Here is a 26,114-nt window from a genome sequence, read left to right as displayed (position 1 = left end):
TGCAGGCCTATCCCACTTTTGTGTTTACTGTAGGCCATAAATATAACAAACAGACTGATATCATCACAAAGGGCGTCGAACCCCCTGAACACACACAGGAAGGAGAGGGGTACCTCTCAATGTGTGTCCTTCCTTGCACCTTGACACTTGTAGTGTGGTCCCCATCCATAACAAGTCATCATGTGTTTTGTATTTAATGTAACTATATCTGACATCAAATGTAGTGTAAAAAGGAGTATTGCCCTCTGATTTGTGAATTTAAAGTAGAAAACATGAATAGAAAATGTAAATAATTAATTGCAAATACCTTAAAAGGGTACGTGTGTTAATATAATGTGTTCTTGATGTGTATTTTGACTCATTAGAAGGTACTCAGGTCTGACATCAGATTGCCACACCACTTGGCCTTTGTTCCCTCTCTGCTTCCTGTTATAACCGTCACCGCCGTGTTTGACTTTCCCAATGGGACAGCGGTGAGCTTCTCTCTCTCTCTCATTTGCCTCCTTCTATTTGTTCCGTCCGCATTCCGTCCGACTTTGGGAGGAAAAAGTACTCGAAGTGAGATTAAGAAAAAAGACATTTTTAAAAAAGAAAGAAGGTGAAACCATGTGTTGTACGGGGAAGTGTGCCCGCCTGGTGGGTCTGATCCTGCTGCCCACGGCGTTCATCTGCATGATCGCCAACCTGCTGCTGTTCTTCCCCAATGGGGAGAGTCTGGATAACGATCAGATCTCCCTCCAGGTCTGGCTCATGGGGGGGCTCATCGGAGGAGGCCTCTTCGTGAGTACACGATTGTGATCTCTGTATTTACACAGGTTTGATGTTTTATTGGATTTTCATAGTCATTGACTCGGCTCTGTGTAAACCTGTAAAATATAATGCCGCTTTTATTAAGTATTATTACTTTTAGGGGATCTTTTTGTTTCGTCACTTTATTTTCATTTGTAGTTTAACAATAATTGTATTTATTTCGTTTATTTCTTATTATTCTTCCCAATTGACTCTACTTGGACTATAATCCTTTGATACCCAAATTCCGTTCTTCCCGGTAAATATATAACACTGGTATATAAAAAAGCCTTACAATATTATAATATACCCAACGTATGCAATATTCTGTTTTAAGATATTTAAAAAACAAAGTACATTATCAGGCACAGTTTTACGGTATTTTCACTTCAGTATTTCCATTTAAAGTCATGTGATATGGCCAATCCACTACAATTGACGACACTACATTTATCTTTCAGATAAAATGTACTCGACACAAGATAAAACCACCCAATATGTATAAGTATTGTCTCCCCTTGAGGAGGTCCAAGATAAAACCACGACACACTGTACTTGGTGTACCTTATATATGTACACTGTGGTGTACATGTTATACTATTTAGGTTATCTTTGACACCTTTAAGATATTGAAACACCCACTGAAACCAACACACAGCAGATCTTATTCTGCAACTTTCCACCAACATTATCTCAACGTTTAAAAAAAAGCTGATAGCAGTCAATAAATATTACCATAAATATTTGATGTCATGAAAGGAACAGAGAAACCTTTGAGTCGTGGGGAAAGGACACGTCTTTATAGCCGGGACATTACAGCTTGGAACATGGACCAGGAAGTTGAAGCTGGTTTCTTTTACATAAAACCATCGATTCAGCTTTCACAAATATTTGCTCGAGGAGATAAGGGAACATAAATAGAGACGCGCATATATGGACACGTGTGAATGTGGAGCTGTACAATGACTCGGCTCTGGAGTAACTTTTGCATTTCAAGTATACTCAAACACTATTTGTGCCCCGAATGTCACGCTTGATGAATGTTTTCTTTCTTTCTTTGCTCTTCAGATGCTGTGCCCGAGCTGCTCGGCTATCAGGGCCGGGGGCAAGGGTTGCTGCGGAAATGGTTGCTGTGGCAACCGCTGCCGGGTGAGCATATGTCATTTGGAAGATTTACACGTATGCGCCAGTGTGGCTGCAATGATGGGGAGGAGGGGGGGGGGGAGAGACTCATGTATTAACTGTATTTTATAAACACCATCACGCTATCATACGATCGTATTCACACTAATGTGAATTACTATTCAAAGTCAATACTTTTTTGTATATTTCACAGAAGTAGGGTCATGAAAAGTATTAACTTATAAAGAAGCTAAGAACACTTATTAAGGAGGCTTTTTCAGTCAAGAAAAGTTGTGTAATTTAACCTCATTCGTGTATTTTATGTGTAATTTTGCACTCCTCATCGTTGTTTAAATAGTTTTTAATATAGCAGTCAGTAGAGCCTTATAGTGTCAAACTATTAATTTTATTTCTTGGTTATTTTAAACATGTTTATAGTCTTTTATACATGAGATAAGTGCTGAGTGAGCCCAAATAAACTACCATCTCACCTTTAAAATATCATAACAAAATCTACTCTTTCCACCACTGGATTGTATTTAATATAGACACCTGCTGCGTCTTATTCAATGACAAGATAAAATCTTTCCACTTACTAAAACCAGGCTGCCGGGAGTGTGTGTTGTCTGTCATAAATCATGTCGACTGTGTGTGGTCACATTAATTATCAAAGGGCAATGGAGGCCCACTCGATAGAAACATTGACAGAGGAGAAAATAAATACCCTAAAACATTTTTTTTAAATAGCCCTGAAGAGGAAACCTGCGATTAGAGCCAGTAATTCACAAATGTCACGTAAACAACGTGTTGCTATCTCTCCTTTAGATGCTGAACTCTGTGTTCTCCTCTGCGTTCGGCCTGGTTGGAGCGATCTACTGCACCAGCGTGTCCTCTGCTGGTCTGGCTATCGGACCCAAGTGTATGGTGGCCGGTGGCGCATGGAAATACCCCTTTGAGAACCTCGGCACGTGAGTGTTCCTCCCATCGTCACACACTTAAATGGACTGTTTTTTAAAGACACTGAATATCTGCTATTTCCATCAGTTATTATCTTTATGAGAGCAGCAGAGGATTTTCGGTGCTCGATTATAAAGATAACAAATGCAATATTGTTTAAACTCCAGTAGGTGGCAGGCCGGACCATCACTCTGATTATTCTGTGCTATTGATGAGTCTGGGAATTCAGATGCAGCAGCAACTCTGTAACAGTTTTGCTCCATGCCTTCCTTTTTGTATTAGTCGTTTTCATCCTGTCTCACTGACTATCACGTCATTCCAGATCCTGCTTCCCATCTCGTCAGTCCAACTCCCCTCACCTGCCTCTGATCACTCCCTCGTTAGTCCCTCATTCTCTTCACCTGGTCCTCACGCCCTTCTCACCTGCAGCCCATCCCCTCATTAGTCCCTCACTATTTAGCTCCCTCACTTCCACTTGTCCTCTGCCAGATTGTCTTGTGTTTTTCCCACCAAGCCCTCAAGCGTTCCATAGTTTGATTATTCTGTCTGTTCCGATCTTGACAAACGCTTTCAGTAAATATTCTTTATTTGAATTATCTGTCTCCTGCATTTGGGTCCACCCTAATCCCGTCGTGACATTACAATCTGGCAGAGGACAAGTGGAAGTGAGGGACTAATGAGGGGATGGGCTGCAGGTGAGAAGGGCGTGAGGACCAGGTGAAGGGAGTCGGATTGACGAGATGGGAAGCAGGATCTGGAATGACATGATGATAGTGAGTGACAGGATGAAAACAACTACTACAAAAAGGAAGGCGTGGAGCAAAACTGTGACAAACTCTTCCTCCTTAGTCTTGTCCTCGTCTTCATGTCAAACGTGAAAAAACAAGAATGTAAAACATTCAAATCTTTTATCTTGATTGTTGTTCATGGTACGCAAAAATAGTAGGGTTCTTGGCTTTTTCAGGAGATATATTAGTCTCCGAGCGACAACATTGTGAAGATAACACAACACTAAAGCATTTTACTCACTGACTCACGTGAGAGACTCATCAGGTGACTGGGACAATAGTTAATAAATATGAACATGTTGTTAATATGTAGGCTATTGCTGGTCATGACAACAGCAATTTAAAGTGCACCAATGGTTAAAAGGGAGAGAACCAACAATGCATGGTGGGATATTAATGATTGTCCTTCCGTCAGCAAACCTCAATCACCCTTTTTCTTCTTTTTTTTGGCAATTCCTGTTTCTCTGTCGTTCAACTGTCTGTTACACAATTCACCATGAACCAGCATTAGCGTTAATATTCAAATATTTCCAATCGGACAACAATTATTTGTCAATTGACAGACTTATCGTTCTACAGAAAGTGAAGGATGACAAACAATGTCATGTGTCATGCTTCTCAAATGTGAGGATTTGCTCCTTTCTTCAAATTCATATCCTTGTAAATGAAATGTCTAAGTTTTGAGCTGTTTGTCCGGCTAAACTAGCAATCTGAATATTTTAGATGAATAGATAATAGAAAATAATTGTTTGTTTAGTAACATAAATATCAGTGTTATCAGTTTGTATAATATTGGAATTATTTCTTCTTAAAATATCAATAATGTGACAGAACAATGTCTATTTTAAACACCTTATTGTCAATAGCTTAGCATAATGACTGAAAAAGAGGGAAACTGCTAGCCTTGTTCACGCCAAAGTAACAAATGCCCTCATAATATGTCCTGTTTAAACTTAGTATTTTGCAGAAATAAGGAATAGCGTGTTAATCTGGGACGTTTAACAGTGCTGGTCAGCCTGTTTGTAATCAGTTGATTACTTTTCTCAAACAAAAACATTCATATTTCGACAAGAACTTCTTTCCTAATTCCTCTCTTTCTATTTTCCATGAGCTTTCTTTCTCCACTCCTCACTTGTTCCATTGACCTTCTCACTGACACATTTTTCCTCGACTCAGTCATCACCCTTTTTCCTCCTGCACCCCAAACTCGGCCGGCCTCACAAATATTGTTTGTGTTTGTGTGTGTGTGTGTGTGTGTGTCTTGCACAGTGCTCACGCTCTCCTGCTCTTCCCCCTCACAGCGGCAATGCCAGCTACCTTGTAAACCAGACCCTGTGGACAATATGCGAGTATCCGCTCAACGCGGTGATGTGGCACGTGGTGCTGTTCTCCATCCTGCTGGGCGTGGGGGTGGTGCAGCTGGTGCTCTGCGGCCTCCAGGTGGTCAACGGCTGCCTGGGATGCATCTGTGGGGACTGTCGCGAAAGCAAAGATGTAGGTGAACAAGTCCTGAAACTCCAGACGTAAAAGAAAAAGTACACACGAGTCAGGAGAGGATGCATAGGTATCTTTGAAATGAGTATTTGAAAAAGTCCAGGAGGTCGTGAAAGCTGCACGGAGGATTTAGAGGGAAGCGATAAAATGTGAAACTATTTAATCAAACAAGAGAGTTGTTAGACAGCTACTCTTAGTGGTGTTTTGATGGCAGTTCTGGATCTGTATGAAGTCTGCCACTGATGTAAAACAAGAAAACAGAAAATGTGTTGTAGTTTTGATCCCGTGTTGATGGAGTGGGATGTTTTTAAACTTTAGTGTGGAAAGTAAAAGAAGCTATAAAGTGCTGATCAGTCAGTATATTTTGTTTGCTTTGGACAGAGTCAGACGAGCTGTTTCTTCTTGTTTCCAGTATTTGTGCTAGGCTAATCTTAAAATGCTCAATTCATACGCAAGAGTGGTATCAATCAAGGAAGTGATGAAGCATATTACCCAAAATAGTGATCTTTTCTTTTCAAGGATTTTCTTTTATAATAAAGCCAGGATAACTTTTCCCCAAGTCTTTGCTAACATAGTCATAAAAAACTCTTGGCAAGACCGATTTTGCACTTTCAGGATAAAATAGTTGAAAGGTTCACTAAAAATTCAGCAATATAGCGACTGATCTATGAATGTATAATAAGTAAACTGGCAGCGTGGCAGCAAAACTGGGAAAAGTCAAAGATCATTTCTCGTTTCCGTGTCTTTTTGAACATAACTATCTACACAGGTTGAGCATTAAACTCAGATTTAGAACACGGCGGAACATATAGTGAGGACGGCTCAGAATGTTTTTGCTGACTTGCATTTGTTCTCACAAACACAAACATCATTGCACTATATTTGTAACATTTCCCAGGAAAATGCCGACGTCACAACGAATATCGACACATTAACATGGCGCTCACCTTTATTAACAGCTCGGTCAGTCATCTCAGAGCTTCCTGTCCCAAAATGTGAAATAAACATGCGACTTTTGTGCTGTTGCAGGATGACGGTGGCTTGTGAAAGGGAAGAAGATGACCTGCCTGTAACCCGCCGTCGTACGGCCGGGACGCATTTCTACATTTAATTATTTGAGATGGGGTTTTCTTTTGTGAATCAAGTCTGTGTCTTATGGCTATTTTGTATTAATGTCAAAACCCTCACTCCATTTTGTTTGAATTGTATTCTAGCTGGTGGTTTCCGTGAATTGCCTCGCCTTTTTCTGGTTGAACATATAATTGAAGTCATTTATAAGTAATTTCAGAACTGAAGATCCCACATGGAACATATTGATCAAAGTATAATTGTAAATAATTATTCGCCTTTCTCAAATGTGCCTCTACTTGGGCTGTGCTGCATATCAGGTGAACGTGACATCAGTCATCTGTGAATATCAACATAAATAAGCTTATTCTCCTGATCCGTTTTTATTTGAGCTTTGCTTCCCTCCCCAAAAACCCTCTAATAAATACAGAACCCTGTGCACCAACTATGTAAATCTATAACTCTGATCATCCAGTGGAAAAACGTCTTCAGACTCACTGTTAATATCTCTGTCAATTACTCACCTCATTGCCAGACAGCCAGATCTAACAGGATTATTGTGCTCTGAGACCAGGTCAAAGGTCAGAATGCCCCCCTGTGGACAATGTGAACACTGCAGCTGCCTAAACAGCACACAGCCTTTTAGCATACTGAAGTTGCAGGTTAAGCTCATAATCTTTCGCTGTCACGGAGCTCCTTCGTGGTGATTGTTACCTAACTTTTAAGTTAAAAGCTTGTTGCAGAGCTGCACAGAGGTAAATATAGACGCCAATCAACCCAAAGCTAAAGCTAGTATACGTCTCCATGGCAGTGCAGATAAAAGAGGTGAGGTCTCTGTGTGCAGCCAGGTGCATCACAATTATGCATGTCAGCTTTTCTGTGTACTTTGGCTTCTTCACCATTCAATGTCTCGCAGATTTCAAGTTCCTGTGTGTGCACGTATACTTCCAGGAGGGTGAGAGGGAAATTGTGTCGCTGTGAAAATAAGGTGGCCATCTTAACTGATTGGCTGGTGTCGAGCAGCTCTCTTATATAACGCGCAGCACAAAGCAAGGAAGGAGCATCAGTGAGAAGAATTTGGAATAAAAGAATGGCGGGACAAAAGGAGGAAAAACAGGAAGGGGGCCCATTCTCAGCCACTTCTCATGCAAGCCGTGGCCACTTGAAGAATCCGGAGAGCAACATAAAGTGGTGTTTAATGACGCATTGGACTCAAACTGATGCGAGGCCATGCATGCACAGAGGGAGACGAGAGAGACGGAGAGAGGGAACGACAACAGGTCAAAAAGACGGTTATTCAAGCACTAAATTACATCCGCCCTGTGGTGAGGCCATTATTTAGCAATGTACCCAAAATTAAGCCCCTCCTCCCTGCTTTTCAAGCTTGACTGACAAAAACAAAGAGGTGAAAAAAATAAGAGGACATGAAGCAGAACTGGCCGGCGTGGGCCGGACTAATGAGAGCAGCATTTGGACCGAGCAGGACAATATCACAAATCATCAATCTGTGCAACTTCAGAAAAACAACTTTTAGTGGAACTAACATTTCTACAATGGTGCTCCTGTTTCTGTTTTCTCATGTGTTGACATCTCCTCGGCACAACAACCGCAGCCTCGTTTAAAAGCAGCAGTCATGCTGGCAAGACTCACACATGTACGTAAGTGATAATTCAGCAGAGTCCACCACCCAATAATTACTCCGCCACAGTATGAGTGACCTAAGCCGAGCCACAAAGTAGACAGTCAGGCACATTCAGCAGGTTTGCAAGCTTATTTACATCTTGGTCCAAAATCAATCAGTTTTAATTAAAAGCTACATTTGTACCTTTTACTTACCTTTTTGTTGATATTCCAATTTGACTTTAATATCCCTGTTAAAGCGTCTTGGTGTTGCATATGTGATGCAACAATACATCGACTCTGCACTGATATTCAACCAAGTGGAAATGACATTTTATGAAGATTGAGCTTCTTTGCCAGGTCATCATTTTAGTTGAACTGACTGTGAGTTCTGCTTAGGTAACAATTGCTTAAAGATGCTGACAGCACCTGTCTGTGTTTCTGGCACCATATCATCACATAACACTGAAACGTGATATTTTACACTGCAACCCCACATTACCAACAAGACATTGCGTCACTTTTTGTTTTTTTGTATCACTACTTAAACGGCAGCGTGAAGGCTCGAAGTGAGGAGAAGTATTTCACCAAATGTGTGAGCTCTGCTCTGCATGAAAGGTTTAAATCCAGCAGGTTAAATCAACTCGTGCACAAAGAACCCCAAAATCTGCATTAACTAGGTCAAAACTTAAGAGTTAAGCCCTGAATCATGTGCTACATACTGTATATTCAAATGTTTTAGGTTGTATGTTTATGTATTGATGATTTAGTGGTTTTTAATATATATATATATATATATATATATACAAACAGACAGCAAGCAAAAACAAAATAATTTGACTCGATGAACTGTAAATAATCAAACTACTGTTCATTTCTAAAACAAATTAAAATGACCAAAACATCTGAAAGAACATGTTTTTTTTGTAAAGGCATCCTTTTCTTTTTAAAGCCAGACATCGTATGTGACTTTATTTTGCCACGTCTGACCTTTGCCCTCAAATTGTCCGTTTACGACACTCTGCATTATCAGCTGATCTCCATGGCATTTAGGCTACAACCATTAGGCCTCTTCGTCTGCGCACTTCGGGAACAATAAATGACAGATAGATAGATAGATAGATGGATACTTTATTAATCCCGAGGGAAATTTAGGTCATCCCGTAGCTTATACACTTAACTTAACTCACAAACATACAAACACAAATCACAGCAGAAAAACAATACACATAGGGAGAACATGTTCACAGGGTGTATACAGATATTATACAGATAATTACAATGTGTGCAAAGTGATATAAATAGTACAGTCTGTGCAATGGGCAAATGTAAAAAGCGTGCACGGTAAAGAAGCATATATCGGGATAATGTACAGGAGGAGCGAGCCGAGGAGAATAAAAGGAGGCTGGAGCCAGCGGTCACCGAGCTCCGCCCGTCGGCGCCGGTCCCGGCTCCACAGAGGCATGCCAGCACCAACAGAACATCAACAACACGGGTGTGGGAATGTCTGGTTGTGGGCTGCTGGGGACCAGTAAACACTCACGCTGTGGGAGGAGCCGACTGGTTTGAGTCGGCAATGACTCGTGTGTGTTTTCAATCTAATTACCTCATTTTGAAATACTTTTCAGGGCAAACGAGTTACTGGGTGGCTAGAGATTTTAGGCAAATGAACATAATGTCCTGCGTGTATATTTTTCAACAAGATATGAACCAAATAGATTTTCTTTTAAACATTTAGAATAAACCACTGCAAGTTTGAGTTATTAATATATTTATTTCAAGCTCCTGCACACTGCACTTATATATCTTTCTCATGCAATGTAAGATCATTAACTTCCACATAAAATGTATCATCCTTAACTCCTAAAATGATTTAAACCAGGGGCTTTTCCACCTGGGAGTCTGGACCCTACAAGGCGTCACAATACAAATCTGAAGGGTCGTGAAATGATGAAAAAGATTTAATATTAATATTTCATAGACGACAACATTATCCTGAAATTTCCCGACTGTGGGACTAATAAAGGATTATCTTATCTTATCTTATCTTATTATAGTGACAGTCAATAGAGAAACATTTAGAAATGTTGCAACTTAAAAACATGGCCTCACAGTACTTTGAATGAGACTCATCATCATCGTCATCATCATCATCATCCTTATTGGGATAATGTATAAAAAGGTCACGGGGATATATTTCCTTCTGCTTTAAACACCGTTGAAGACCTGTAAAGGTTAAACGGGTCATTTTAATAATTGTAACAGCTTTTTCTCAATCACTTCAGCTCACTTTTGAAGTCGTGGCACCTCCTGTGGATCCCTCTACTTGTGAGACTTTGCTACGGGTTTAAATGGATGTCTTTCCCCTCAGACGGAGTCATTTTAGAATACGTGCGGGATACTTTTGACCCTCACATGTCTCTCGTTCGATCTGTTTCCGTCTGCATGTCGCTGCTATTCCTGTCTCTCGTCCAGTAGAGCAGCGGCAGCGAGGGATTCAATTACCAAAGGGGGCAAATATTCACACATGATGATGTCAGTATAATGACAATATCGCTTTCCACTCGCCATCCAGTTGAACTTGAGGTTCAGTTTCTGATACCGGAGCCTCCTCCTCCTCACAGGAAGTGACTGTGCTACCTCATAATCGTACTCGGGGCCCACTGGCACACTGCTAGGGGGCATTTGTCACCTTACAAGGGGAGGAAAACCGCGGAGGGACCACTTGACTCTCTGCGACAGCGTGACACAAGTGCATGTTTGGAATTTGCTCCACATAAATGTTTGGCTGTTGTTCAACACGCTTTTGTAATTCCCAATTTATCTTATTGTGAAATGTTCATCCGGGAGGTTAAAGTTGAGTGGGGGGGAAAAGAAGAAGTCCTAATTGTAATAGAATTGTCACCCGTATTAATAGTAAGATTAAATTAGGCTTGTTTCATATTTTAAATCAAAGCTACAACTCTGCTCAACTACTCGAGTCCAAGTCTGCTGCTCTGCTGTCAATCATCCAAAAAGAGACCCATGTCCCAAGGGAGATTTTGGGGGAAATAACACTGTTTAAGATCTGCTATACATCTGTATAATTTCATTCCAAATAACAAATCTAGCGTGTGTTCCCCCTGCAGCCCAGTTCATATTATCACTTGTTTTCACTTGCACTGAATGTTGAAATATAAAATCTTTGTATCTGTGTGGTTTTGAATGATAAAAAGTCTTGGATAGATGCTTTTTGCCTATGGACACCAATTAGAGTGAATTATTACTCACTATAAATAATTATATTCAATATTCTATTCAACGGTGCTCTAGGACACACATCTTTCAACTTGATCAGATTACATTACTTTGCATGTTCATCTCCAAGGAGAACGTGTGACACAGGACTGTTCTCCGCGGTCACAGAACAGAAATGTTCCCGCTGCTTCACAGACCGTTTCCACGGTGATTTCCAACCAGGCGGCGCAGACTCACTCTGAGAGCTCATCTGGGTAAATTTCCACTCTGACGAATACCGTCCAACCAGCGAGCTGCACCTGAATGAGCCCTAAACCCTGTCCAAGAAGCTAACAACAAGCAGCAATAAAACATCCAGAGGGCCAAGAACTCTGTCTATCTACTCGTCTTTACAGAGACGCTGATGTGGGAATCTACTTGTTCAGAACTGTCTTGCAAAGTCAGATTTCTTTTATTTATCCTCCAGGTTTTTGCCTCCTATAGTGTTTTAGTTCCCAGCCCCAAAAAAACATGGAGATCACGTCAAATCCTGACAATTGGTGCAACTTCAGCGTAGAACATTTTGAGGTTCAGCCAATTAGTGTTTGCATGTACTGACATTGCATAAAATCTTATCAGCCAGCAGGCTGTAACCAGTTCTGCACGACTCTTTTGTGCTGGATCGGAAGCACCTTTATTCCTTGGAAGGATCATTTTACTCCCAATGAGAATGTTGTGGGTTTTTTTGGGGCTCTTGCTATTTCTTAAAACATTTAGCATGAGCTGAGGTGGATGTGAGCCAAGATACATGAGATTAGATCGAAGTGTTGATTCAGGTCTTTGATTTCCCTTCTGTGAAGAGGTACGTTTGCAGTGAGAAGAAATTTGTTTCAATCAAAATGGCTGTGCAATGCATAAAGTGGATTTTCAGGCTGATTGTAAATTATTCTGGGTAGTGCAGACTACTTAAAAGACAGTTTGAATAGGAAAATACAATTAAAAAGTCAAATAAAAAAACAGCAAAGAAATTATAAAAAATAAAAAAACAATATCACCACCAGGGAAAAAGTCTGGTGATGGTGACCTCTGACCTCTCCACGGGGTCAGAGGTCAGTATATGGATCAGGTGAAAATAACTTCATCAGTGATTAATACACTTTAAAAGCAAGTATTACGTCCTATTGATCCTTGTTGATTTAAAAGGTCAAATCACCTTGAATAATGATTAAAGTGAGGGATTTTGTATCAGTTATCACGCGTGACTTCATCCTTTCTCACTTGAAGAGTGTCTATTTATACTCTAAAGCTATTTCTGATCAACATTTTGTGTTATCTGTATCAACAAATATGCGAAAAACGAGATAAAGGCAAAACACAACAAGGCATGCAGGAGGAATATTGTATGTGTGTGTGTGTGTGTGTGTGTGGGAGGGGCGGTGGGTGCGTGCGTTACGTGGGTTACGTGGATGCATGGGTGAGAGGAAGCAAACGAGGAAAGGAGAATCGGGGAGCTCGGAGGGAGGGAGAGCAGGCGTGTCCTCCTCTCACTCGCCATGCTCCGGGGATTAGCTATTTAAAGTTCAGTTGCTCCGCGCCACGGAAGCCTTTCCATTCCGCCAGCAGCAGCCGCAACAAGAGCCGCAAAGGGAGCCGCCGGAGCTCCGAGGACGCACGTTTTGAACCAAGGAGGCGACAATAAAACGCAGAGGAACTGAGGACAGCTGTGTTGGGAATTCTCCAAATTAACCACCTTCCACTGCTCTGTCTCCGCGTCTTCAAGTGCATCTCACTCACCAGGTGGGTCATTAGAAAATGAAAAGGTGGTGCATGCGCTGGATGCAGAACATGTGAGTGGAGGAGTTCTAGAGCTCCACTTGTGTGCCTCTGTTTCTGAAGAACTTTATTCTGCTCGCCTGAATGCACCACCGACTGCCCTCTTAACGGTTTAATTGGCGTCCCTGATTGGGCCGGATTTAGTTCAATGAACCCTTTAAAAATAAAAGCTCTATATATATATATATATGTGTGTATATGTATGTATATATATATATATATATGACTTTATATCGTCTGCAGGCTTTACTTGACACTTAAATTAGGACATGTTTCCACTTGTGACACTTCACATATGTACCCAAGCAGGTTGTTAATCGGCCTGCACCTCATGCACACGCATCTGAAATTAGCATGTGAAACTGTCAACTACAGGTGTGTTGATTGGAGTCTAATCAACACACCTGTTGGTAATATATATAAAAACACCACTATTTGTGTCACGTGTGTCTAATCATGAGACACACGTGACACAACTAGTGGTGGTTTTTATACCACAGGCTAGGGACTGTCAACGTTAAGAGAAGGGGTCAGGAAAGGGGGAGAATATGTTTTATTTTATGTTTTCTAAAACTGGGATAGTTTAATTTATGGGCTACGGGAGGGCATTTTTACTTTTTAGATTTTCCTTCTGAAAAAAAATATATAAATGAAAAAGAAAAAGAAATTAGGGCTGTCAATCGATTAAAAAAAAGTAACTAATTAATCGCACATTTTGAAATTGCGATTAATTAATCGCGATTAAAAGTTAAAAGTTATCTTGGTAGGCCTTGGTAACTGAAAACTGTTCAAAAAACCTCTGAGGGCTGGCTCATTTTATCATTTTTACATAAAAAACAAAAATCAAAAAAAAAAATTTAAAAGTTATCTTTCTTATTGTTTTTTTCAATATCAATATTACACCCTTTTCAGCCTTCAAGTCAATTTGACCCCAATCAATTCAATGTGTCGGTGTTCTTTGTGTCAATAAACAAACAAAACAAAAGTGCCTCACTTAAACACTAAAAAAACAAATAATAATAAAATTTTAATTTTTTTTTTAATTTAATTGTCAATTTGAACCCAAAGGGTAAAAATAAAATTAGTAATATAAAAAGGTAAGAGGGTGGTGATTGATGAATCGGGGTCATGACCCAAAGGCGGGAGGGTTATATTTAATCGGGGTCAAATGACCAAGGCAACAGTTAAAAGTGTTTCATTCTTTTAAAGACAAAACTTCACACAGAGCTGTGTTTTCAAAGAGGCTCCTACATATACAGTGCCAGCGAGGTATTTAATATCGTGGATGATAAATTGTTTCTTCAGTGAAACATCAGATTAGTAAAAAAAAAAATATATTGAGACCCCATTGGTCCTGTCATCTTTAACATTGAACAGCAGCAGAACCAGTGGCCTTGGTAACTGACTGACATTCAAATATGTCACGTTAACCCTCTGGAGGCTGGGGCATTTTATACATTTTACAAAATAAATTAAATTCACCGTTTAAAGTCTTTTGCATGTGACACACCCCCACGTGTTATACATCAAACATTCCAGAACAATCTCAGCTCTGAAATGAGCCTCATTGTCCTCGCGCCGTGTTCTCTGGTTCTCTGACTGACAGGCTGCTAAATGAGCCTTACCTGTGAGGTGGGAGGTCCTTTGTGATTTACTGAGTGTTCATTGGTTGTTTTTTCCCAAAATGTTGACAGACAAACGGATTGACCAATCACGTTGAAGGTTTCGTGTGTCGAGTTCTTTCCGCCGCGTCACCCGACACGTCGCCCCTCCGTTCCTCTGTGTATCAGAGGGGGAGACGGGAGGAAGGAGGAGCAGGAGGAAACCCGACTGATTAATCCACGAGTTAAACTGATTTCTGCTCCTTATTTTCGCGGAGAAATGATTGTTTTAAAAACGGAAACAGTGTCAAACCGTACTGCCGCGGTTTAAAAAAAGGAAAAAAGTGCGTTAATTGCGTTAAAATATTTTAGTGCGTTAACGCGGCCAAATTAATCGCATAGATTAACGCGTTAACGCTGACAGCCCTAAAAAAATATATATATATATATCCCTTTTTTACCTTCTCGTGAATAACAATACATTACTTTTTGTTATCTATAGGGTCGCTTTATTCGTGTTTTATTAATGTACACACAATAGTAGTTCCATAAATATATTTTAGTTTAAATTGAGGTTGTCATACCAATTTATTTTAAGAGGAAGGTTCAAAGAAATCATGAAATAAACATGGCCATTTTTACAAAGTAAATAATATCTACCCCACATGTGTGCCACGGCCCTCCCCACGCCCCTCCCCACCGAAGTAAAAAACAACATAAAAAAAAAAAAATTTTTAAAAAAATATTTTTAAAAAAATAAAAAAACAAAAACGTCAACGAGCTGAGCAAAATATAACTGAAATTATATGACCATGACAGAAATGACTTAATGACACTATGATATAGCCTAGCTAGCATATACATGGCATAATACCGCATCATACATCATATCATCAATACAAATACAATGTTAATGCGGGCGAGGGAGGTTTAGGGGCCCCCCCCTAGGGGGGAATGGGCCCCTGGTGCCGGGGCGCAATCCAATCCATCCTCATCATCCGGATTGGGTCCTGTTACCTATGCTGTTACTGCCAGCATATACATAAGCCGGCGCATCGTGTCGTCGCATCATCATCATATCATCAATACAATCACAAACAATGTTAATCACAGCGGCGCGGAGGCTCAGGCCCAGGGGCCCCCTGAGCTCATGGGCCCCTGGGCCTGAGCCCGGTAGGCCCGTTGGTTAATCCATCCCTGACCCCACACCACTCCAGTAACTTTCATGCAGTCCCTAAAAGTTTTGCATTAAAAACGTTCTCATTTTTATATTGTTATATTATTCTATCTAATATATTATTATTACATTGATGTCGGCATGCTAATTATGTATTAGGTGGAGCTCATTTTAACGACTTTATATTGAGCTGGGTGTATAGAACACATTTAAACATGTGTGTGACCGTTGCACCAGTAAAGAAACTCTCAATTAATTGTAAATAAATATAACCGTTGCCCCTAAAGTAATAGTATTAAGCACCATAAGTATATTTAAGCACTATTTGAGTATAAAGTCCTGGTTTGAGCTCTATAGAAACACCTTAAAAGAGGCTTTATTCACTGGTTGTGATGAATATTAATGAAAGCGGATTGTATGCTATTAATGGACACACACACACTTGTGCAGGTACACATACACAGCAGTGTGTGCGTCATCCAGCCTGGCAGGCCTGTGTGAGGCTTTGTGTTGAGGGCTGTGACACCAGACTGCTCTTTTCTTTTTTCATGAAACCCCAGAGAGCCTGGAGAAGGGGTTTGCTCAGGGGAAATGTGGAGCTGTGACAAGATTGTTATCACATTACTGTACGCATGTGTGCTCTGCTGCTCGCTTTAACGTTGTTTACACAGCCAACGAGAAGCGAAGTGTGGTCTGTGTTGGTTGATTTGAAGAGGGAAAAGTCCGACTGATGTTTTAATAAAGTGAGAACGAAGGGATCGTGCTCAGCCAACGCTCCCAGGCTGTTTAACTCTCCCCACAGATCTCCCTGCAAGCGCACACATGCACACAAACACACAAAAATACCTCAAACTTGCGCAATTCCCAGCTCCCATCAGCGAGTCGCCTCTGATTGAGCAATAAAAACAACATTATTCAGGTTATGCACGTTGCAGGCTGGGGAGAAAGCAGTTCCAGGCACAACTTTGTACTTTTTTCCTCCTCCTTTTCTCACTTGGAGCTTCATTCTTGACCCACCTCCTTTTCTATTTCCTCTTTTTTTACCCTCTCCTCTCTGTGATCAATGTGTCTCTGTGCTTTTCTGAGCATGGGCGTGCACGAGTGAGTTTGCCATCTGAGGTTGTTTTTCTCCTCCGGGCTCCTAAGCTGCTGCCAGACCCCCACAGCCAATCATGATCTTGGCCCAAAATTCCTCACCACTGACCAGGACTTTCAATATTGTTTGTGTGTGTGGTACTTTGCCCGCTTGCCAGCGTTAATTCTGAAATACCCTATTGCATGATTGTAGGAGCAAACTATGATGCTACTATAAGGAAACGCATTGTTGGCTGGCACTGTCCCCATTCTCTTATCTCCACAATGTGAGCTATACTCCGAGTTCTCGTTTCACGGGCAGAACCTCCACATTGACCTTTACGCATAATGGATTCACTGTCTGTAAAATGGGATAGGATTTCACAGCCACACCTGAGAGAGAGAGAAATTAGAAGGGAGGTGCATTGGATGCTGAGGAACTGGAGGAGAGAGAAAAAAAGTAGCTTGAATTCATGCAAAAGAGACCGTTAAAGGAAAGCGTTTCACTTATTGACCAAAAGGTCTCCGCTGTGCGTATGTGTGAGCTGTCACGTCTCCACGAACCCCTCCCCGAGTCGAGCAGCACGAGGAATCCGGAGTAAACAAGGGGGGGGGGGGGGAGATGTCCGACACACACATGTTCTCCTTCATGTTGCAATCACAGTTCACTGTTGGACGTCAGTTATTCAAATCTTCTTAATTTCTCAGACTGATTTGGGCATTTCTGTTGAGACGCGCAGCCTCTTTGGTCCTTTTACGGTCTTTTGTAGTCTCTTCGTGCTGTTTGTAGTCTCGTTTGGTGTCTCTCACCGGGCGTTAGTCTTGTTGCCATAGTTTTGGATTTCGTTTTTTCGCCAGTCTTTTTATGATAGTTTTGCAATGTTGTGGTCGCGTTAAGTCCTGTTCACGTCGTTCTGTTTTCTTATTTAGAGTGTTGTTGTTGTCTTTAAGTCCCTGTGGTTGTTGTGCGTCTCTTTTGAGTCTTTTTGTCACGATCTTACTTTGAATGAATAAAGGTTGTAGGCCTACATACAAATGTTTACTATTGTACAACTGTTTCAAACCCAATAGAAACGATTGAGACCACCCCCTCCCATGTGCTCCATTTCACCTGACCCATTTCCTAACCCGATTAGACTCAAACAAACACCCTTTTTTTCTTTTTCTTTCTCCCGCGCTCTCAGTGAATGCAGCTCAGCGCGGGCGTGCGGCCCTGGCTTTATCTTATCATTCAGTGGGGTCACAGATCGAGGGGCAATCCTCTGGGAAACGCACCGCCCCTTTGCCCTATGGATCGGTTCTATACCTGCAGCATGAGATCAACGAGTGGGTGTATCAGACCGGATCTCACAATTGCTGGCTGAGAGGAACATTTTTTATTTATTTTTAAGCTTTTAGGGTTCTTAAACATGAAAACAATAGCTTCAGCTGGGATATGCACCGGTCTGTCTGTTAGTCATGCATCAATCGACCTCTGTGTAATCTGTCTGGTGCTCGGGACTCGGGAGGCCTTAATACACGTCTGGCTGCCGTGGCCCATTGACGTCCTGTTCCAGGATTAGGCGACTGACTGACTGGAGGGTGCTGGGACTCGGTGCTGTTGCATTGTTTACGTTAAAACATCATGTCGCTGAAGTGCACACGATCATAATTCTATTGAACTGTAACCTGGTGATGAGCTGAGGAGCCTCGGACATGCGCTCACTGTGACCGGGCAGCTTCCAATCATACTTTTAACTCAATTTCAGATGTGTTTACCTTCCCTTTGAACACTTTTTAGGTATTTGTTTGTATTTTAGTTGAAGTGTTTTTGACTGCTTCTCTTAAACGCGTGTCTCTGGTCACTCTCCTCTCTCTCCAGACGTCTCTGCCATGGGTGTGAAGATGCTGCAGTGTTTCCCCTTCTACAGACGCTGTAAAGAGCGCTGCAAGAGCAGACAGTGCCCCCCAGCGGCAGGTGAGAGGCAGCTACACTCCCAAGAAATTATATTTCTCGACCAATAAAAAAAAAAAAACATTTCATAGCGATCGACTTTCTGTCCATCTCTCCCCCCCCCCCTCCCCTCTCAGTTCCCATCGAGGAGATGAAGCCCCGCCTGCGCTCCACCACATCCTGTGGGAGCGAAGGAGCAGGAGGAGGCCTGAGTCGGGGCTCCCAGATCTATTTCTCCACCAAGGCCAGGCTGTCTTTCAGACACCAGCTGGACAGCAACATCAACGCAGTGGACGCCACCTACTGAGGAGGACGCAGGGCCGCGGAGAAGATGCATGGATTCCTGCATCCTGGTTGTTCTGTTGCCCGGTCGTGCTCGGACCCTGCGGCGCAAACCGGGGAGCCTGACCGCGGAGGAAGAGCATAGATGGGATCCACAGTTTGCAATTAACCCCCTCACTGCTCACTGCCCACAAAGAACTCTCCATGATTAATCCGATTCAACACGGGACCGGGCGAAACGGACTGAACCAGACCTGGTTTTCCATCTCTGTGCATTGGGATTGAGTGGATCCGCTGCCCTAACAGTCCCAATGCTGATGGGAGGGAAGACACAAGACTTGCTTACACCATTCACTACCAAAAAGTGCTTTTTTTTCCTTTTTTTTTTTTTACTAACTTTTTTATTTTGGATTCACTGTTGAGATAACGGGGTGTTCCACAAAGCAAGACGAGGGCGTTGACTTTCAAAGTGAGATGAATATCACGAGTAGGACCGAGTACTTTATACCGTATTAGTTTTTTATAAAAAGGTATCTACCGTAACAACCCAGCACCAAGGGGTATCGAAACTTCTCCAGTCCAATGATGCCGACATAAATTCCTTTTTGGACTGAAGATTTAGAAAAGACGTTCAATGGGACATGTTTAAATTCAAATTTTTATAATTTGTAGACTTTAAAATGTTTTCTTTTAAAACATTTGGATTCGGAGTGGTGGCATTTTAACTGACTGTTGAAGGTATAAAATGAAGCGCTGTATTGGTGTCGTTACTTCACGGGTAGCGTTATTGTCACTTTATTCACAATACCCCGCCCTAATCATGAGGGGATATTAATAACCAGGACTGGGTTTGCTTTCTAACCCCAGTTACGAAACACTTTTTCTTTTTGCCTTCTAGTTAGTTTGTTTTGAAAGCATTAAGCAAACTTTGCACAGGGAATAAAATATTTCTGTTAGGTATTTTGTCCATGTTTGGCTTCAGCTCTCAGGCCAATTATTTGCCTTTTAATATTTGATAACTTTAACAAAACTCCTGGTTTCATTAGATACATGTTTTAACAAACCTTAACTGATGAACAGGTTTCTGTATTTGCCTAAAACAAAGATATGAAAGTCACGCTCTGATCCCGAATAACTGAAAAATCTGCTGAAAGAAAATAAATTAAATATTTGCCCTTTGATGCAAAGATCCTTGTGATACAACTTTATAGAACGTCAACACAAAGTATCTTTATTCTTGACTAACTGTAAATGTACATTAAAAATGTCTCCTGTGTTTTTGTTTAATGTGAAGTTTTTCAGAATTAGATTTGGGGATTACATACAGTAATGTACAGAAAGATGAAAACATGGCTCCAAAAGAGCTCAACAATCATGTTTCATGTATTTATCCTTTTTTTTAACCAAGACACCGACAATGCATCTTGTTGACAACATTTATTTAAGAAATGAGTTCACTGGTATAAAAAAAACAAAAAACAGTCTAGACAAACTCCTTCCAACCCTGTGACAGACGGTGATGTCATCGCTGCATGTTTTTTTTGGGAGGTTTAGGGTTTGGAGATGACGCCGTCCGGATAACGGCTCTTAAATCGGGACACGACATCAGGATCCAAGAGATGGATGCCATCCAGCTGGTTTCCAAGAGTCACCCTGGAGATGGTGGGAGGGGGAGAAACGGGTCCATCAGGACATGTGACGCCCCAACAGTTTCTTGGCGTTGCAAATGAAAGCGTGATGCGCGTTACCAGTTGGGCTGGACGTTGTGCGGTCGACCGAAAAGCTCGATCTTCCTGGTGCCGGGCGACAGCCTCTCGATCATGCCGTAGATCTCATCCGGCTTGTGGCTGGTGGAGCGGACCTGGACGAGTGATTGAAGTGGAATGAAGAGTTGCATATCTGGAGGGAACCTTTTTTTCTGGTTAGAGATATCCTAAACACAAGAAGTAGGACGAAAGAATGTACCTCGGCCACGATGACGTCGCAGTCCAAACCTCGGTTGAATCCCTGAGGGTTTCCCTTCACGCCCACCTGAAGGGAAACAAACGGCACGTGTTACATCACAGGCGTTTATGTGACGCATCCACGAAGAACGAGCCTGCAGCAGCGCAGCGTCTCCATTCAAACTGCGTTACGGCGATCGGGCGACTTCTCTTTAACCTTCGCGCCGCAGCTGGATTCTCACGATATCACGAGGAAAAAAAACACGTGAGAATCGCAGGATCGCACGTCACACTCAAATCCACCTCGTCAGGCCTCTCGTGAGGGGATTGGTGAATGAGATGTTTTTGCTCTACTCGCTACGTCAATAGTGGGATGGACAGACGGTTCATCAGCCAAGTATTTCAACAATGTCCAATGACGATTTCTCAGGTGTTTTTTTTGTAACTAAGCCACTCTGTTGCTTAAGGTTGGACCTCTAACCACTGAGAATGAACATGCAAAAAGTAGGAACTCCCGAAGGCTAGATCCCTGACGCTCGGAGCTTCGCAGTGTCATGCAGGCTCGTGCAGAATATGAAGTGAAGCGGTCACGAGGACAAACGGACCAGGCAGTGCTCCTTCCCGTGGTTCAGCCAATGGCCTGTCCTTCCCGTGCGGATGATTCTCTGCAGCTGGTTGGTTTTCACCCAAATGATTTCATCAGCTCGATCGTAACTGACGGAGAACAAATATATACGTACATTTTAAAAAGCAGAACATGTATAAGAAATCAAATGGGTGTCCTTAATATGACGGCTTGATGCCCGTGGATGCACCGAAGGAGACTCACCCCCACAGACTGAGACACTCTCGGCCCAGCTCCATGGCCCTGAAAGAAGAGTTGGCCACAGGGGGGTTTGAGAAGCAGAGAAGACACAACTCGATCTGGATGTGCAGAACTAGGTCCCGGCCTTCTCTTATAAATGTATCACCATGCAGGTTCAACCTGTAAAAGTCTAAGTGTTGTAAGTTATGAGAAATCCAACTACTACTACTTAAATTAATGGAGAAAGCTTGAACCCTTTGTGGACGAACCTTGGAAGAATGGGAATAGAGTACCACCAAGCTATCGCTCCAAAACAAAAAGAGGAAACCTGTAGAGTGTATTTCTATTTTTAAAATGTATGACATTTACTGTGGCACATGATATAGTAGTGGTGAAGTCTCAGCTGAAGAAAACGTTTTTTTTTAGGTTTGTTGCTGAAGAAAATTCAACAATGTGTTTAGTCTAAGGACATCTTCATATTGAAGGAAGGAACGATGGATACATGACTGTTGACCTGTTATAATCCATCCTGTTGTGAGATGGTAATCACCACTAGTTGTGCATTAAACTACAATATTTCTGAAGACAGAAAAAGTATACTTAGAGACAGAGAAACATGGTGTCTGTGCAGCTGGGATACACAGGGGCATCAAACAGCGTGGATGGAGCCACGCGCTTCAGACCGGTCGGGTTGCTATGGTTACCTGCCGGTGACCCAGAGGAAGAGGAAGCCGTCGTCTTGCAGGATGGGAATGTTGAGTTTTCTCATCTCATCGTCAGTCAGTGTTCCATAAGGCAGCTCCATGTGGATGTCCCACGGAGGGTCGGCCATCACCACGGCAAACTTCCCGAGGATGGACACGTCCAGGAAGCGGATATCGCAGCAGATCCACTGCAAGAGGAGAAACACGGCCTCCGTCAGATTCGTAGCCCGGTCAAGAAATCGCTCTCTGAGGATCTTCTTTCCTCATCCGTCCTTTCTCCGTGTGTTCACCTGCGAGGGGAACAGCTTGCCCACGTTGCTGTCGGCTTCCCCCGCACAGAGGCCGAGCTCCGTGCTCCCGGCCTGCGGCCCCTGCAGGCTCCCCTCGGCCTCCGGAGGGCAGTCGATCTCATAGTGGACGTATTTGCAGGTGTCCATGTGGAAACACGTGTTGAGGAAGGAGCAGTCGCCGAGGCTCTCGTCCGTGTGCTTGTTGATGATGCGACTAAAATAAAAACAGCGGCATGAAGATATTTGTGGAACATCATGGTTTTACTTGAACAACTTCTTTAGCACACAGGTGAAATACAGGAAGGCAGATACAAACGTGTGAGATCTGCATTCACTAATGTCAGGTAATACAATTGGACATTTTCTCCCTGAAACACGCCTTTAATTGATTGTTTAAAAAATGTACCTGAAAAGCTTTACCGCATCAAACATTTCACAGGAAAATATAAAATATACACATTTTTTTTTTTTAACTAAACTGTATGTAGAAGAATTCTTTGGACTCAAGACCATAGACCATCATTTAGAATGTGAAGAACCTCCAAGATGTCTTCTCCTTAAATGTAGCAGGAAGCCCTTTCTAAGTTTTAAATGTAGAGCTTTATTGAAATTATGAGCATGAGGCCAGTTCTTTTTTAGCTTTGTTATAGTGACCTCTTCAGGCCAATGGGGGTACTTCTTCCAAGACATTAAATATTTGCTCTAGACTAGAGAGACGACAGGAAAAGAGGGGAAGGGCAGATAAGGAATGACATGACATGATCCCCGTGGTAAACACGAATCAGTGGCACTGCAGTTCATGGTCTGTGCCCTCACCCATAAGCCCCCCGGGGCGTCTCCACCCTTAAAGCCCCCAGGGTGTCCCCGGTGTATTTTTTAAACACTTAACTGCCACGAAAATGCATAATTCATCTGAATTTGACGGATAGAAAGATGTTATTGTGTGGGTTGACACAAACACAAAAAAGGAAAAGTTTCTGAGGAACACCGACCGGAAGTGTAACTTGGTGCACGGCTGTGGCGTGTCCCCGGAGCGCGAGCACTCCTCTTTGGTCCCGTGGTCGCAGAACTCCTGGACCTGAGCTCGGCCGCGAGACCGGAACTTCAACACGATGGACTGCTCCTTAGCTGTGCTGGCATTAAGCAGCTCAAGGATCTCTCTGCTCATCTGGACACAAATAACATGAAGTCGTTGAAAAGTTAACTGGTTACAATAACACTGGTTGCTGTAAGAAGCAAAGAGAGATATTGGTCGGTCCCCTAAACCTTCCTACCTTCTTGCTCTGCTGCTCTTTAGTGGACTGTTGGTTCAGGAGACTCTCTATCTCCATGTCCATATGGGACGACTGGCCTTTATTGCTCCTGCCCTTCTTGTCAGCCCCGCTCCCTGACGCCGAAGGCCCCGCCAGATGCAAGGAGGAAGCCGGCGTCACAGAGGTGAAGGAAATAGGCGGCGGAGGAGCAATACTCTGAAGTGAGGGCGAGAGGCCCGAAGCTCTTTTGTGGTGGTGTTGATCTTCTGCTTTTCTCTTGACTCCACTCCGTTGGGCTCCGGCCCCAGTCCCGATCATGGCCCATAGTTTTGTGTGGTCCACTGCTACCACGATTGAGGGGGAGGCAGTAGTAGAAGAAGAGGCTGAGGTGGGCTGCCGGACCTCAATGAGCTCCTGAGCAGAGAATTTAAGCAGCAGACTCTGGATGCTTCCATGACTGACAGCTGATTCAGACTAGGAGCAAACAAAAAAAGAAATAAGACGTTGTTCTTATCATACGGCCAAGCTCAACATTACATTTATTTTTACATTCCTCTATAAAATGTGTTTAATATTTGCCACAAGCTTTTCTGTGCTTAAAGCCCGAGATAAGGACTCACGCTGAGTTCATTTGTAATGGCAAGGGAGTCTGTTGGCATTGAGAGACTCAGATCAGAGAGATATCCCAGCAGCTTTTTCTCTAGTTCGGGGTCTGGTGGTTTCTCCGTCTCCTCCTGAGTGGGGGGCGGAGCTGTCGGAGCCGGGCTGTCACTCCTGGCCGTGGAACCGTCTGTGCTGCCATCTGACCGAGAGGAGACAACAGAGGTTAACGTGCTCATTTTGAAAAAGTTGTGCTGATCATTTATTAAATTTAAAAGGAGTTTTCAATTGTGACAATGTGAAACCAATTACATGAAAACATTTCATTCCAGCCTGCTGTTAAGTATTTCATCTGGATGTGGGGGTTTTGCTGAGGGGAAGAGTCCACAAAGCATAACGATGAATTTTGGTGCAACAATGTTAGAACAAAAGAAAATGTATTAATTTTAAAAAGCTTTCAATTGATTGCCTTGATTGCCATTTTCCGGGCTCTCTTTCATCTTGAAAAATGTATATGTTGACTAATCTCTCTCTATTCATATTTGTAATATAGAAAAACTACACAACAGGGATGAAACACTTCCACATTTTTCAGTTGCTTCAAATCAAGCTAAGACTATTCGTCAAATAGTAAATAAACATGTATTTATTATTCATCAATCAAGCAAAGTGTAAATATTAAGTTGGTTTGAGTTTCTAAGTTTAAGGATGTTATGTTAAAAGTTAAATATCTTTTCAATTCAGACCTCTGAAAGAACATAATGATTGGAGAAGTCAATCATCAGGAAATTAATCAACAACAAATTGAACAACTAACTAATTCTTTGTTATTCTTTATGCTACAACACTGGCTGCTTCTACAATGTTTCACCAAATGAATAGTTGCTGCTTTTCTTTCCATTCTGTGATTGGTATCTTTTGAGTTAGAGCTATTAGTACAACATAACTAGTTATTTGAAGATCTGATCTTGGGTTCTGGGAAATTATGATGGACTTGGGACTATTTTCTGACGTTTTATAAATCAAACAATTATCGATTAATTAAAAACACAATCGTCATTTAAATGTATTGTGCAAATAGCCCTAAACATAGAAAGTAGAACTATCAAATAACAATAATTACACAACATGAGCATGCGTCTTGATTCCTGATATGGTTCACATTTTCAGACTCAATAATTACGTGATAAATACTCCATTGATACTCAATAACAACAACAATCGTTCTTTGTCGCCCTGCTGGGTTCGCGCTCTGTGGCCCTGAACGTACCGGAGGACAGTGCTGCTGGGTCTTTCCTCCGCCGCTGCAGCCTCTCCCGCAGGGAGTCCAGCTGCTTCTTGTGCGCCTGGATGCTGCTCCATGTGTCCGACATAACGAGCTGGATCCAACACCGCCACCGGTCACACTGGAGAGAGAATCTAAAAACAAAAGTTGACCACTTTCCGCCTTGTTGACGGGAGCGAATAACGCACGGTCCGTACCGAAATGTCGTCGGACCCGCATCTTGAATGAGAAAGGTTCCGGCGGACTAGCTCTTTGTTAACGAACAAACATTATGGTCTGT

General features: G+C 42.3%; 3 protein-coding genes across 3 annotated transcripts; 2 read left to right on the top strand and 1 right to left on the bottom strand.

The window, feature by feature from the left end:
- The first annotated feature begins 454 nt into the window (after positions 1-454).
- Positions 455-6,664, top strand: tm4sf5 (transmembrane 4 L six family member 5). The gene is made up of 5 exons (XM_056442720.1): positions 455-780; positions 1,858-1,938; positions 2,737-2,879; positions 4,958-5,150; positions 6,180-6,664. Exons 1-5 carry the CDS (start codon positions 607-609, stop codon positions 6,195-6,197), a joined length of 609 nt encoding a protein of 202 aa, XP_056298695.1. The 5' UTR covers positions 455-606; the 3' UTR covers positions 6,198-6,664.
- Positions 6,665-12,568: 5,904 nt separating this feature from the next.
- Positions 12,569-20,230, top strand: LOC130211887 (uncharacterized protein C17orf114-like). The gene is made up of 3 exons (XM_056442921.1): positions 12,569-12,851; positions 18,601-18,696; positions 18,810-20,230. Exons 2-3 carry the CDS (start codon positions 18,612-18,614, stop codon positions 18,977-18,979), a joined length of 255 nt encoding a protein of 84 aa, XP_056298896.1. The 5' UTR covers positions 12,569-12,851; positions 18,601-18,611; the 3' UTR covers positions 18,980-20,230.
- A 146-nt stretch (positions 20,231-20,376) lies between these two features.
- On the bottom strand, positions 20,377-26,051 carry mettl3 (methyltransferase like 3). Its single transcript, XM_056442920.1, has 11 exons — positions 25,820-26,051; positions 24,570-24,751; positions 23,971-24,423; positions 23,689-23,864; positions 22,697-22,910; positions 22,407-22,594; positions 21,727-21,765; positions 21,503-21,611; positions 20,920-20,985; positions 20,703-20,815; positions 20,377-20,607 (listed from the first exon to the last, which is right to left on the bottom strand). The coding sequence occupies exons 1-11, from the start codon at positions 25,920-25,922 to the stop codon at positions 20,505-20,507; spliced, it is 1,746 nt and encodes a 581-aa protein (XP_056298895.1). The 5' UTR covers positions 25,923-26,051; the 3' UTR covers positions 20,377-20,504.
- Positions 26,052-26,114: the final 63 nt, after the last annotated feature.

The sequence above is a fragment of the Pseudoliparis swirei genome, chromosome 21 (assembly GCF_029220125.1).
Source record: "Pseudoliparis swirei isolate HS2019 ecotype Mariana Trench chromosome 21, NWPU_hadal_v1, whole genome shotgun sequence".
Classification (NCBI taxonomy): domain Eukaryota; kingdom Metazoa; phylum Chordata; class Actinopteri; order Perciformes; family Liparidae; genus Pseudoliparis; species Pseudoliparis swirei.
The sequence above is the reverse complement of the archived record's forward strand: the minus strand, read 5'-3'. Positions and strand labels throughout refer to the sequence as shown.